The following is a 16,014-nucleotide window of genomic DNA, read 5'->3' as shown; positions in this document are numbered from 1 at the left end:
TTGCTGGATCCTAATGAAAAATAAATGTGCTGGTTGTGATTTCTTTGAAGCAATGAAATCTGAAGAATAATTAAAATTATACCACCTGAAATATTGTAATCTAACAATATGGATTATGTAGACCTAGTCTGCCTTTAATTATAATAATCAACCCTACTTGTTTCTAAATATTAGTTTTGTTTGTTCCATGAGGTCCATTAGGAGAAATGTATTTAAAATAATCCAAAAATAGAGTGAAACTTTTCAACAATAATTATATACTGTAATTCGTTAACATTTTAAAACAATATATTATATCACTAAATGGTTTGCATTTTGACAATATGCTCCTGTAGGCTTTTGATTCTTTTACAAAAGCTGTGAAAGCAAATCCAGATTTTGCAGAAAGCTTTTATCAGCGAGGGCTTTGTAAAGTGAAACTCCACAAGGATAGCTCGATTCTGGATTTTAATCGTGCCATTACCCTCAATCCAAAACATTACCAGGTATTTAAACAGATGTTTTTAGTGAGTTGGAAAGTGTTAAGTTTGGTAAAACTATTAAAATCTTTTATGTGCCATTGTTATTAATTACCAACAATCAGTTTCTTATACCTACTTTTCACTTAACTTTATTTTCATAATCCAAATAGCTGTATTTCTCCTTAAACTAAAAGTATTATTTCCATCAGTGATATTCTGATATATATAAACGTATCTGTGAATGTGATATATGTAAATATTAATGTGGCTATTAATAATTTAAAGTTTATATACTCATTAATTTTACTTACTTTTTGTTTTGATGTTACATAGATTCCTGCCTTTTAATAGACTATACAGGCAACACAAAATTCAGTAGGTGAAGCTTGATTGCATCTTGATTTTAGGAATCTGTGAAATTTGAATCTGGTCTAAGTGTTAAATTATTTTAGGAAATTTCTATAAGTTATCTTGGATATATAATGGCAGTGTGGTTATGTACGAGAATGTCTTTTTTTCACAGGAGATGCATACTGGAGGACTTGGGGTAAAGTATTACCATATCTACAACTTGTTTTCCAATAGTGCAGAAAAAAATAGATAAATATGGCAAAATGTTAATAATTATTAACTCCAGGTGATAGGTATTTATCATTCTTTCAATTATTCTGTGTCCTTTGAAGTTTTTTTCTAATAAAAGAAAAATTTTAAAAAGACTATATTTTAATACCCTTTTTGGGAGGCATAGATTTGTTCCAAGTATCATATATTTTGGTAGAATTGGTGCTTTTACTAAAGCATCCATTCCTGCTTTCTCTCTCTCTCTCTCTCTGAATAGGCATATTTAAGCCGAGTAGCATTCTATGGTTTAAAAGGCAGGTATTCCAAAGCAATCTTGAATTGTAACAAGGCTATTAAAATTTACCCTGAAAGCGTACGTGCCTATCTCTACAGAGGAGTTCTGAAATACTACAACAAGGTAGGGCCATTTCCTGCCTGGTTTACCGAAATTTGAGGGTGGGCAGATTCTCTTATGCTAGGCAGGGGACTCACTTACTTTTTTTCTATGTGGTTGGGAATCACTATGATATGAAGGGCAGAACTACATAGAAAACTTTACACTTTCCCAATTCATATTTTTTTCACAAAATATTGGTATTTATTTTTGACATTTACATTTTAAATAACATTTATTATTTATTTTTATTAAGAATGTAGCATATATTCATTGTAGACAATTTGGAAAAATATGGAAGGGAATAAAGGATTATTATCTCACCATCAATGATAATTCCTGGGTGCATTTAGCATATTTGTATTCAGTCTTTTATTTTCCTCATAATATATGATATATATTTTCCAAAATTTGGACTATGCTACTTATATAACTTGTGTGGTGCCCTGCTTTTTACACTTAATCTTTGAAGATAATATTTTACTGACTGCATAATATTCCACAATGATTTATTTTAAATTACTTTATTGTTGAACTTTTTGATTGTTTTTAAAATTTTTACTATTATACTATTTAAAATAATATAGTTATATACAACTGAGAACAAAATTGCTGCTTGGGTTTATGATTGGTTCTTAAACAGAAGTTACTGGGTTAAAAGGTGTGAGTGGCACCATTGATATGTGATACTGCACTGAATACTTTATTTCTCTCTACTTTTCTGATCTTTCTTTGTAGCTATTTTATATGAAATATTTTGCAAATAATACCTTAAAGCAAAGGTAAGACCTTGCATTATGTGTTAATTCTATGAAAATTACTATCTATAGAAATGGGTGATATAAGGTATCAGAGAAGAATCAAAGAGGAAGCAAAAGAGAACGTGGGTAGAAAACATGACGATTATGTGATATGACAGTCAGAGTGACAGAAGCAAGCAAGCACTGGTGAATGTTTGCTGCATTAATATGGGTGGCTTTATTTTATTTTACCTAGAAGTATGATTTTCTCCTTGCCATATACCAACATTGGTAATAAGGTATTTGCCTAAATTAAAGTTGTTGATATATTTAATTTTGTTTGCAGGTAAGAGAAACTATAATGATAATTTCTACCAGGAGATTTTCTTAATTAACTCTGTGAAAGATTAGCTTCAATGTCTTACTTTCACAGATGATACAAAGAATGGTTAAATGAGTGTTTCAAAAATTCTGATAGAAACAAGAATTTATTTTATGATTAAATTTCAGTCCATTATGATTTTCCTTTCTTACGTAATTACTTTTTTCTTTTTAGACTTATAAGCTAGCAATTACAGATTTAACTACAGCTATCAGCATGGACAAAAATAGTTATATAGCATTTTATAACAGAGCATTATGTTACACCAAGATAAGGGAACTTCAAATGGTAAGATGACCATTTTAGTAAACAATGTGTTTAAAGTGTTTAATAAATAACATGCATTTAATAGCTTGTTGATTTCAATCAATAAATATTAATAAACAATACGTTAAAGCATTTGTAAACTCGTTTAAGGCATTTATAAAGTATTTTCTTATTACTTCTGCTACAATTTTCAAAAGGAATTCCTAGGAAATATACACATATAAAACTTAAGAAACCAAAGAACCATTTCAAAGAATAATTTCTTTGTTGGTGCTCACCAAATTTTCTTATATAATTTCTGAAAGAAGTCAAATGAAAAATTAAGTTGATAATGCTTATAGAAGCATTTAAAGGCATTTATAAATTAAATACATTACATAATTATCAATTGAATAAATGTTTCTACCATATGCAGAATTTTTTTTTTTTTTTTTGAGACGGAGTCTCACTCTGTTGCCCAGGCTGGAGTGCAGTGGCGTGATCTCGGCTCACTGCAACCTCCGCCTCCCGGGTTCACGCCATTCTCCTGCCTCAGCCTCCTGAGTAGCTGGGACTACAGGCACCCCCCACCATGCCCTGCTAATTTTTTGTATTTTTAGTAGAGACAGGGTTTCACCATGTTAGCCAGAATGGTCTCAATCTCCCGACCTCGTGATCCGCCTGCCTCGGCCTCCCAAAGTGCAGAATTTTTAAAGCAGTAGCAATCACTAGCAATATTGTGGTTTCAAAATTTTAATATTAGCTAGAGCAGTTTGTGTAGGCATTCTTTTGTTTGGTCCTCAGACCACACATGTAGCAGGGAGGATGGAGTGATGGTTTTCAGCTCCAGGGACCAGTGACCAGGTTTGGCCTATATTTTGAAGGCCTGTGGGCTGCAGCAAACCTTTTTTTCCATTTGTCTTGATCCAGCATCTACCTGTGCAAACTCTTGTTTATATTTTGTAATCTTACCTACTCTCTTCTCTCTTGTCGGTTTGGTCCCTTTTCAATGAGGATTCGTCACTGGGGAGCAGCTAGTCTTGCGGTCTTTCAGTGTAGTGTCCCATCCTCTTTCTCTGTTACTTGTCTCCCTCTCCTTATTCCTGCCCATGTCCATAGTAAATGACGCATTCTTTTAAAAGGCTAGGTCACATTCCCGCTGTTCCGTGTTCACACACTCTCCATTCTGTGAAACGTGGACAGTGAAATCTGTTTAAAACATTTAGTAATTTAGAAATGTACAAGCTTTAGAAGGGAAGTTGAGAAACATTGTCTCTACCTGAGAGGATGTAAAATTCCTGGTAACCAGATTATCAGGTTTCCTCCAGAAATGTTGATAAATGAATAGCTAATTTTTAACAAGGGGATTGTTAAGATGCTAGGAGCTGATTGAAAGATCATTTATTAGAGTGACCTGCACAACAGGGGCCTTTGAGGATTCCCTCCCCAACCCCATTCCTGCCGGAAAGGTAACCCTGAATAGGAAAACAATGGGCTGAGGCGAGGAGGGAACACCCATTGTTTTGTTATCTCAGATACGCGAAAGAGCCAGTGCCCTGTTAATTAAGAAAATGCAAAACTACCTAAATCAAGTAAAACTGAATTACGATAATAAAATATTGGTGATTTCAGAGCTGCCAGGACTCTGAAGCATTTCATCCAATCTGCTCACTTTACAGATGAGGAAATGGAAGTAGAGAGAGGTTTGAAAACCCATCCAAGTCACACAGAGAGAGTTAGTGACCTGTACTGGTGTCCACACATTTGTTTGCTTCTGGGTTAACAGTGTTTAGGTGGCTTTGTAAAACCGTCTGACCTCCAGCATGTGGACTGGATGTCATTAAGCAGTGTGTCCTCCTCCCTTGCTGTCTCCCTCCACCTGTTTCTCAGCATTCCTGCCATCCCTAGCCTGAGAAAAACCAAGTAACCTTCTGCAGAAAATGCACTTAGACATTCTCCCAAGATACAGTTTCATAAAAACTAAGGGAAGATGAATTCTGGTTCTAACACTTTATATTAATAAAAATACTGAACAGTTACCATTTATTTAGGGCTTATTGTGTGACAGGAACTGAGCTAAATGCTTCACTGACATACAATCAAAATATTTTTAAGCAGATCCTTACGACAATATGATGAATTTTTAACACCCCAATTTTGCAGATGAGGAAGCTAAGGCTTAGTGTTAAGTGATTTTCTCCAAATCAAGGGGCTAGTAATGATAACAGAGGCATGGCACAAATCCAGGAGAGGCCAAGGCCCTGACCCCTCCTCTTAATCAAAACCTGTGTGCTCCCATCCCTACCCCTTACCCTCGTTGACCTTTACGAAATCTTATTTCCCAGTTTTTATTTCCTCTTGTGTTGCAGATTCAGCTGTTTAGTGGATCTCCAAGGCATCATACTGGTTTCACATAATGTGACTTAGTAAAAGAAAAATGTTAGACAATTTGTGGCTAATATTCTAGGTTTGGTTTTTTCTTTTTTGACAAATACTACTGATTTTTTTTTATAGTCCTGGCAATTTTTATTTTTAATTATGCCACAACATACCTATAGGATCTTTAATTGCACATTTTTTAAAGACACTTGAGCACGCAACATTAGGAAACACCAGAGGAGGGCAAATGAGCAAATATAAAATGCTCTTTGTCATTTTCAGTTGGCAGATGCTACAGGCATAATAAGATTTAGCCCTTTTCTGATCAGACTATATGGCTCTTTTGGACAGAATGTTCAGTAGGAAAATGATTTAAGAGATTCAGCTCCAACCCAAGTTTAGGATGCTTCTAGTACCTGGTACAGAGTAGAAACCAGTAAAATCTTGTTTAGTCAGTGAATGTAAAAAAAAAACCAAAAAGGTAAAAGTAATGGAGAGGGGTCTGAGTTGATTCTCAGATTACACTATGTGTCTTTTAAAAAATGAATATATTTATCAAAATATTTTGAGGTAGCTTTCCTACAAGTGCTTATTTGTTAGTTTTAAGATCTATTTTCATTGATTCATGATTTTTTCATTGGATACAAATTTATTGAATGCATGCTATGTGCAGGCTTGATTCTTGTTACTGGGCTTAAAACAGTGAACAAAATGGGTAAGCTCTGGCCTCACAGAGCTTAGGAAAACAATACAACACTAAAAAGAAATTACATTTTTAATGGTAAACACAGCAACAGTCATTTGATGAAACTACCGAGTCGAGGCAGAATGCTAAGTCCCTCCCTTCCAGCCCGTACACCAGTGAAAATGTATAGGGTGACTTGCAGGTAAAACATGAAATGCAAGCACAGTGTGCACTGCTTATTGGAAAGTATCAAGGTCCATCATACATTTTACCTAAGGGTACCCTTTAAATCTAACATATGATTATTTTGGCCATAAATGATAAAACAAATTGAAGAACTAACCATTGGGTCCTAGTTTGGACATAAATACATTTGTCCATAGCCAGTGAATTCAGGCTCTAAAAAGTTGAATCTATGTTACAAATGATTATTTTTAGGCATTAACAGATTATGGAATTGTGCTGCTTCTTGATGCTACAGAAACTGTAAAACTAAATGCCTTCCTTAATCGTGGACTCATCTACGTAGAACTAGACCAGTATGGCTTTGCACTAGAGGTAAGCCTTCCTGTTGTGTAACCCACTTGATTTTGCACATTGACTTCTGAGAACTAGTGAACAAGATTTTATTATTATCAACTGGCAATATTAATGAGTGGTAGCTCAACTTTAGCAAGAATTCTATTAAAATACTTGAAATGACTAATAGGCTCTTTGAAAAAATGTATATTTTTGCTTTGTTTGGATTACAGATAAACAGCCAATACATTTTTAAACATTTCTAATTTGATCAAGACCATCACTTCTCTTAAGGGAGTACAGACAAAACTCAAGTTACTTAGTAAATAAAATGATTCCTGTAACGTGTACTCTGCTGTTTAGTGGTAACTTTCTCAAAGTTTTCCTCTTTTCCCTTTGCAAATATAGCAAAATAAATCTGTTTCAAACAGGGCAGGAAATAGTTACTCAGAATGGGCTACTGGTAACAGGCTTTAAAGTGAGTGGTGACAGGCATTCAGAATCATACTAGAAAAAAGTATAGGCAAGGTTTTCAAAAGAAACAGGTAGTTTAAAATGTATTTCATTAAAGAATAATTAAATAAAATTCATCATTCTCATTTTTAACTTTTTATTTTTATTGTCTGTAACTCTTGGATTAAGAAACAGAAGGTAAAAATTAAATAGCAATTTGAGATATATAGTTAAATAATAACAGTTTTGCTTCTTTGTTTCTGAGGAACTGCAACGTAACATTATGGAGTGGAGTGCATCCTGTTCTTTTCACCTCCCAAGATGATTATTTTTCTATTTCTGGAGTCATTTTTTTGAGATTCTGTCCAAATAATCATTTACCTTTGAGGAAGTTTACACTATGAATAAATGTAATCCCAATGTTTGAATACCTTTAAGCTTTTTGATATATTAAAAATATTTTTGAGCTGTATCACTAGGTATACCCTCAGGTAGATGGAAGTAAAGAACCTCCCTGTTTGTAGTAGGCAAGAAAACGATGGGCAACAGTGTTGAGGTGGAGAGAGTGAGATAGTGGAGGTGGGGAACAAGGGACTGCAGCTGTTAGAGAATTAAATGCAAGGCCCATGTTATTCTCTGAATAAAGATTTATTTAGTACCAAGCAACCACTAAACAACTATTGCACAGTTGCTACACACCGGGTCCTCAACAATGCTGCCCAATTTATAATTGTAACTTACAGAGGAAGAAACTGGTATTCAAAAGAGGTTAAATAAGGTCTTTCCACAGTAAGTACTGGGGTAAGATCTGAACTCAAAACTCACTCGATTCCAAATTCTGTCTTCTTTCCGGCAAAGCGCTGGCGTTAATATATGGAGATAAATGAGACAGAGTTCCAGTCTTTGAGGAGCGGATGGTCTAGGGAGAGTCATTCTTGTCCCCTCTTTCCTCACACCCCACATCTGACCCATTAGCAAGTCCAGTCAGCTCTACCACTAAAGCATATTTTGAATTAAATCATTTCTCGTAATTGCCACTGCTATCTTCCTTTCAACCAGTAAGTACTGGGGCAAGAGCAGAACTCAGGTTTCAGAACTGAATCATCTCTCTCCTGGACTACTGTAGTAGCTTCCCAACTGGCTTAAGGTTCCCCTCTTGCCCCTCTACATGCTATTCTCTAAACAGATGCTAGAGAAATCTCTTAAAAATATAAAGTAGATCAAGTTATTCCTTTGCTCAAAACCCTCTGATGGCTTCCCATCACACTTAGAATAAAATCTGAACTCTTGACTGTGGCCGAGCAAGACCTTACTTGATATGACTGCTGCTCACCTCTGATCTCATTGTCAAACATTCTCTTCCCTCCACTAGTCATGCCACCCTGGCCTTTTCTTATTCCTTGGAAATGCTGGGCTCCCTTGCTGCCCCAGGACCTTTACACGAGCGAGTCCCTATGCATACAGCACTCTTCCTCCTGATCTGTGTATGATTCATGCCCTTGTTTCATTTAGGTTTCTGCTGAAATGTGACCTCTTCAGTCAAAAAGGTAGAAAATAAACTAAAATGGAATATAAAAAAATACTAAAAGAATCCCAGATAAGCCTAGGAAGGGGAAGCAGAGGAACAGAAATGGAAGAAACCATCAGAAAAGAAATAATAAAATAGTAGACCAAAATCCAGCCACACCAGTAGTTATATTAAATGGAAATAGTCAAAATACAACAATGAAAATCATGATAATGTCCGATTGGAATTTTGTAAAAGTGCCAACTATATTTTGGCAACCAAAAACACATTTTAAATATAGTGATATAGATAGGTAACAACAAAAAGCTGGAAAAGACATACCACAGAAACAAATTGAAAGCAAAAAATTCAGTTTTTCTCTATGTGAAGTTAAAAAATTAAAACAACTAAAAAAAGATGTGGGCAGGGGAAGAAGCAATGAAATATGTAAGACTGAGTAATTAGAGGTTTGCATGAAAAACCAAGAGAAAGCAGAATCTTTAAAAACAGTTTTAGTGGGAAAGATTGATTAACAGAGAAGCTGACTAGCTTCAGTGCTGAAAACATTAGTTAGTTGAGAGCTGTATGCCCTTCATAGGAACACTTTGTTCAGGAAGCATTTTGACTGGGCTTGTTTGTGAAGTTAATGGCTAAGTTAACCAGAAGTTAATGGGTTAAGAACATTTGTTTTCCTCTTTTCCCTCTTGAAAACCTACCAAGATAATAGTAAAGGAATAAAAAAAGATATAATGCTGCAAGGTTACAGGTAGTAGAGAAGAGATGTTCAGGCACCTCAAACTGCCATTCTCGATCTAAATGCCTCAAACTTAAATATAAATGGGTAGCCAAGGATCAAAGCTTAAGGGAAATGAAATAGAGACTAAAACAAACAAACAAGTAATCATAAGTGTATAGCAGTGGTCCCCAACCTTTTTGGTACCAGGGACCAGTTTCATGGAAGATAATTTTTTCAGGGGATTCAGGCAGCAGGGTGGCGGGGTGATGGTTTCGGGATGAAACTGTTCCACCTCCGATCATGGGGCATTAGATTCTCATAAGGGGCACATAACCTAGATCCTCACATGCACAGTTCACAATAGGGTTTGCACTCCTGTGAGAATCCAGTGCTGCTGCTGATCTGACAGGAGGCACAGCTCAGGCAGTAATGCTTACCTGTGGCTCACCTCCTGCTGTGATTGAGATGTAAGACTGAGATGGAGATTGAGATTGAGATGTAGATCTACATCTCATATACCAGGGGTCCCCAACCCGTGGTATGTAGAGCTGTTGGGAGAAGGAGAGGCATGTGAAGTGGTAGTGTGAGACAGCTAAATTCTATTCTATGTGGTATACATTAGTGGCTGTGTGGTTTGTTATTTATCATCCTTATATTAGAGAGATAATTAATGCAGAAGAGAAAAATTATAATATTAAATAACAGTGGCTAACTTTATTCTAAATAATGCTAATAGTCATCTTTTATGTCTATTGTTGATAATTACTGCCTAATTACCATGTAGTATAATAATGATTATATATAGAGTCAAGTTCACTTTTGTAAGTTTCATCTGATTACAAAACTAAATTTATTTTAGCCTTTTAAGTTACATGGTCATCCTTGAAACTTCCAAAATTAATGGGAATGTTTGTAATAAAGCTCACTTACACTTGTAAGTTTGCCTTAATTTTAGCAAAAAAAAAAAAAAATCCTCCTAGAGAGACGTCTGGAAGCATTTTATTAGATTATATTTGATCAGACAATAATTAAAAAAATTTTCTTCCAAATAGTTCCATTTGGTATCAAATATGCTTCTTGAATCAATGTGGCGTGTCCACATCTACAGATTGGTCTGTGACTAATACTGCGTCCTCCAGCAGGATCTCTGAGTGCTCAGATTAACCTTAATACTCCCTCTTCCACCCCCAATAACAGCAGAAAATTTATCCTACCCTTCAAAGACAGCCTCTTCCCTCTGACATAGCCAGGGAGGGTTTGTGGAAGGGAGGAGGAGGGGAGGGAGAGAGAGAGTGTGGGCTTTGATTAGCTCCTTTCTGGCTGGGTAGTGTCCTTTGGGGCTGCAGATTTCTGCTGTCTGGCTTCCAGGAAGGAAGCCTGGAGGGATTTCCTTTTGCCACTCCACAGAAGAGTGTAATGTCCCCACTGCTCTGCTTGATCAAGTGAAATCACAACAAATACTTTCCGGGAAGATTCCTGCTGAAGCAGTCTTCTGGGGAAAAAGCAGTGCTATTTTCATTCCTTCATAGATTCAGGACTCTTTCAGAAGCCCTTCCTATATTATAGCAATCAGTAAAATCAATCTACATCTCATATATAAAACGTATGTAAATATCATGCAGTTGACATAATATTTTGTTTTGCCATTATATATTTAAATATTTTCTTAATGTAAATGTAGCGATGTTCTTATTTTACTTTAGGCCTCAAATATTTCTGTAGGACTTTGAAAAGCCATGAGCTTCAGACACTGTCCCTGGGGGCCTGATAAAGGAAAGAGCTCTGGGCTACGGTGGCAGGATCTCTTGTGGACTTAGCCCTTCCAGTGCTTTGAAACAGCCTCTTCCTAGGGGCCACTGGGATCCTTCCCAGCTGATTTCCCTAACTTCGGATCTGGGGATTAGAGTTTCCATTTCTCCCTTGCAGGAGAGCTTATGGATCCTTGACAAGAGACAATTTCTCACCAGAAGTGTGGATTCCAAAGGCAGGAGCAGCCCCAGCTCATCCACACAGACCATTTCCCCAACCTGGATGCCTGCTTGTCCTATAGTCACATAACATCAAAGGTTCTCTCCCGGGGCATTTCCTTTCCTGTCTAGATAGAGGTCTCCAGAGGAGTTCACTGGGAATAAACAATAGAAAGAAAGTAAATGAGATAGATACCTCATTACCCATTGCAGGTCAAAACCATAGGAAAAAATCCCCATTCTTGAGTAGAGACCAGTAGTACAAGATTCTGAGTGAGTCTACAATAATAGGTTTCCTTTGTTTCATCTGTTCTTATTTGATGTGACACTACAAGGAAAATATAAAGTTTTAGAAAGATGTGTATTTTAATGCTTTTGTCACATGTATTTAGGAAGATGTATATCTTAATGCTTGTGTCACTGTGGAATCACAGTTAGAAGGAAGTTTAAGATAGCACGTAAAATAATGTTGCAAGATTAACAAAAGCTTATAACATTATTTCAGGATTTTAAACAAGCTGCACTGATAAGCCGGACTAACGGGAGCCTTTGTCACGCCACTGCCATGTGCCATCACAGGTATGGAGTGCAATTGATGTCAAAGTGGAATCAAGCAGGACCATCAGACTTATCTAATTATCACCCCATAAACAAGCCAGGAGAGAATGGAAGAAACTGGGAGAAATTGTGAATGTGATAGAGTACAAAAATGGGGAGGGACACAAAGAGTTCCCTGTGTAGACACGGGGACCACACTTAGTGTTCCTCAGCACGCTTCTGCCTTCTAATAGACTGTTTTACACAAATTAGCAGGCAAATGCTTCCATCATGGCATTGGGCAGAGTTCACCTGATCCAAGCATAGGTGCTGGGAAAGGATCGTGGCAATATGTAGAATAAAATTATGCATAGCTCGAAATATCTAAGCATAAAATTTATTTTGTTCGTAAAGTGGGACTATTATAAAGTCTCCTGGAAGAAAGGGTGATTTTTAAAAATTATGCATTTTTAAGATAATTTTGCATTTAAAAACATAACTGAATCTAATACTAAGTGAAAAATCACCAGCAAATATCTATAAAAAACACAATACTTAAGGCAAAATCACTTCTTCCTGGGCTTATTATAAAAATAAGTTATAGAAGAAGAGATGAAAACACATAAGGTTAAAATATAGAAGATAATCACCTTAAAATATACTCTGAAATAATATTATAGTATATAGACTTTGTTAGCCATAATGTTTATGTTTCTACATATATATTTTACATCATAAAACTAACTTTTGGTAATTTTGCTTTTAAAATTATTGAGATTCAGCCTGCGAGGATTTTAATTTGTGATGAAATGTATTTGGTTAAATAATAGTTTATAGCTTTTGTTCCCCTAAGAAACAAATAATACCAGTTAATTTGGAGGATTAAGTTAGAATAGTTCCAAATTATGTAGACTGGGCTGTATAAATACCCAGTTTAGAGAGTAAAACATAGTTTGAATTATTTAGGAAATTGACATCCTTTTCTCTTTGAGGACATACATAGTACAGCTACATTTTCCTATGAAAGTTTTTTTTTTTAAATTTTATGAGCAGAGTAATACCATAACTGGAACTTCTGAAGGTGTCTTTGTGTTAAAAGGCCTAAACTGGTCTCAGACCTTTCATTTTGTACAGACAGCAAAACCCAGTCTTGCCATTGTCTATTTTAATCCAGCAACCTTTGTACAATCTATCTCTTTAAGTAATTGTCATTCTTAAGAAGAGATGGAATAACGATGACTGATGTGTTTGTTTTGGTGGGTAGGTGAAGACCAAAAGTGTCCGAGCTCGTTGCATTCTGTTAAAACTAAAAACAGGCTCCAAAACTACTCTCTACCTCACTCCTATGTTTAGCAACCATTAGAGCCAGTAAATATCTCTGTATGTCAGTTCACAATCTCTTTTATGAAATGTAATCACCGGCTATATACGGGAGAGCCTCCTTAAGCTGATACTGCTTTGCAATTCCAAATAATCAACTTTCATAACCCAACTAGAATCTCTATTGTTCTTTAATAAAAGTAGAATTTAAATCAACTGTAAACCTCTAAAAACTCAGAGTCCCAGTTCCACGTGTTTCGAGTTCTAAGTTTCGCTGAATTTCACAATATGGAGTGTTTAGTGATTGGTTATATTTATTTCAGGAAAAATATTTTTTGCTTTTCTAAGTGAGCTATAACAACCTTATACCACAGATGCATGGACTGTAACTATGGGGATTCATTCCTGATGTGTCTTACAGTAGGGAAAGTAAACATTTTCTCATTAGGAAAAATTCTTTAAATAAATACATTTTTAAATTTTAAGGCTTTGATCTTTGATCTCGTGGGGTTGCAGACTTTTGAAGTATCCTTTGTATATCTCTGGTTCTCACTCTTGTGGTTGCTAAGAGACAACATTCCTTAGGCTTGAATATCCTACTTGTTGCCCAATTTAGTCACCACGAGTGTTATGGTAGAATTAATTTTTAGAACTGAGAATGCCACTTTCATATTTCAAAAAATAATATCATAGAGGGAGATTACTCAGAGTTATATATCCTATCTACTTTTTACTTCAGCACATTTATTTTACTATTCTTACATATTGGTGCATAAAATATTTTTGAGTCTTTAACTCTTCAAGCCAGATTCTTTAGTTTGGAAGGGGATTTGTGATTTATTTGTACAACTCAGTAGGGCACATCTGGTCACGTATGTGATTAATTTGGAAAATGCAGTGGGCCTTTGTGTCTGTGGCCTAGTGGACAAGCTCAGCACATGATCCCTTGTTCACAGAACGTTGTAAGTAGAATCATGCACCTCCAGTAAGTGATCATATTGCTCTAGATTTATGCAAACACATTTTATTTTAGAAAAACTCATTTAACATACTTTTACACTTGTGGTAACTGATGCTTAACAATTTATATCTCATTGAACGTGTAACCTGACAAGAACGTAGATATTCTGCCACATTTTCCTATTGGCTAACTGTCATGCAGTTACTTAACAAGGGCTTCAACCTGTAGGACACTGTGACAGACACATATTCAGAGATGAAATTACTGTTTCTACAGTGGCATCTGCTCATTTTTTTTTCCTGGTCTGTTGGTGCAGGAGGCTGGGAAGCCTCTGATTTTCAGCACTTTCACCTCCCTGGACTTGATTTTAGTCACTATCGGCTTTGAGGAGCTTGCTAGCTGTCTTTCAAGATCTCTTTTCAGCTTTAAGATTTAGTGATCATTTACTGGGTCTGAACAGACTAGCTGCTCATTAAGCATTAGTGCTGATAACTTGATGGGTACAGAAAAATAGCTTCAATCACTGCCATTTGGTAATTCACAACTTATATGACGTGGTGAGCTTCAGTTCGCTGCCTCATTTTTCTAATGGGTTAGGCTATACAGAAGGCAAGATTGTATTTCATAAACCGTATATTAGAATATGTACTCACAAAGGATTTTTAATTTCACTGGGTAAGAGGGGCCAGGGTGTATGATGCAATTTGGATGTCAGTATTACTAGGGGCATTTCAATGAATTTGGTGGAGAATATGAGAGAAGGGGATTTCCCTGGAAATGTCCATTGACATGGTCACCGTAGGTATGCATCATAAGTAAATGCTTCACTACCCACAGATAGAAATACTAAACACAACAAAACCTGTCAACTAAATGCATTTTACACAGAATGACTATTATTCCTGATAAGGAATTATTGTTATACTATAGTGAGAAGGCACTTGGAAAGGCAAAGTGGTCTTCTTCTTCTTCTTCTTCTTTCTCCTCCTTCTCCTCCTCCTCTTCTTCCTCTTCATCCTCATCCTCTTCCTCTTCCTCTTCTTCTTCCTCTTCTTCTTCTTCCTCTTATTCTTTCTTCTTCTTTCTTCTTCCTCTTCTTCTTCTTCCTTCTTCCTCTTCTTCTTCTTCCTTCTTCTTTCTTCTCCTCCTCCCCTCCTCCTCCTCCTCCTCCTCCTCCTCCTCCTCCTCCTCCTCCTCCTCCTCCTCCTCCTCCTCCTTCTTCTTCTTCTTCTTCTTCTTCTTCTTCTTCTTCTTCTTCTTCTTCTTCTTCTTCTTCTTCTTCTTCCTCCTCCTCCTCCTCCTCTTCTTCTTCTTCTTCTTCTTCTTTTCTTCTTCTTCTTCCTCCTCCTCTTCTTCTTCTTCTTCTTCTTCTTCTTCTTCTTCTTCTTCTTCTTCTTCTTCTTCTTCTTCCTCCTCCTCCTCCTCCTCTTCTTCTTCTTCTTTCTTCTTCTTTCCTTCTTCTTTCTTTTTTCTTTTCTTTTTTTTTTTGAGATGGAGTCTTACTCTGTTGCCCAGGCTGGAGTACAATGGCATGATCTTGGCTCACTGCAACCTTTGCCTCCGGGGTTCAAGCAATTCTCATGACTCAGCCTCCTAAGTAGCTGGGACTACAGGTGCATACCACCATGCCTGGCTAGTTTTTTGTACTTTTAGTAGAGAAGGGGTTTCACCATGTTGGCCAAGCTGGTCTTGAACTCCTGACCTCAGGTGATCCACCTGTCCTGGCCTCCCAAAGTGCTGGGATGACAGACATGAGCTACTGTGCCCGGCCTGACTTTTACTTCTTAAATAGTGCCAATTATTAGGAAAGAGAGCACAATTTCATTGTATACTACTTGAGGAAAGTGACCTTGTGTTGTCCGAGTAACTCAAAAGGCAGCATCTGATTCCCATATGTGGATGTTAACCTTTGCTTGCTTGTAACATCAGAAGCAAGCTTTCTTAATGCTTCACTGTGGATTGTTGTGTGATCTTCTAGAAGAACACCTGTTGCACCACATTTGGGAAAACATGGAGCAAGTATTGCATGTACCTGTTATTTTTCATGGCCTGGACAAGCATTAAAAAAATACTGTATCACATTGTGAGAAACTGAATTGCCTTTCAGTTTCAAAATGAATTCTTTCTCAAACCTTCTGAACACATCAAGGAGAATGTCTCAGCTAA

General features: G+C 36.4%; 1 protein-coding gene across 2 annotated transcripts in view; it reads left to right on the top strand.

Moving 5' to 3' along the window:
- Nucleotides 1-16,014, top strand: part of TTC6 (tetratricopeptide repeat domain 6) — a 234,749-nt gene that overhangs the window by 197,655 nt on the left and 21,080 nt on the right. For both annotated transcript variants that reach the window (XM_055360775.2, XM_055360774.2), the window contains exons 23-27: nt 336-485; nt 1,300-1,440; nt 2,713-2,826; nt 6,287-6,406; nt 11,536-11,609. In XM_055360775.2, the coding sequence (XP_055216750.2) occupies nt 336-485; nt 1,300-1,440; nt 2,713-2,826; nt 6,287-6,406; nt 11,536-11,609 (599 nt within the window). The remainder of the gene's footprint in view (nt 1-335; nt 486-1,299; nt 1,441-2,712; nt 2,827-6,286; nt 6,407-11,535; nt 11,610-16,014) is intronic.

Source organism: Gorilla gorilla, chromosome 15, assembly GCF_029281585.2.
Source record: "Gorilla gorilla gorilla isolate KB3781 chromosome 15, NHGRI_mGorGor1-v2.1_pri, whole genome shotgun sequence".
In the NCBI taxonomy this organism is placed as follows: Eukaryota; Metazoa; Chordata; class Mammalia; order Primates; family Hominidae; genus Gorilla; species Gorilla gorilla.
The sequence above is the reverse complement of the archived record's forward strand: the minus strand, read 5'-3'. Positions and strand labels throughout refer to the sequence as shown.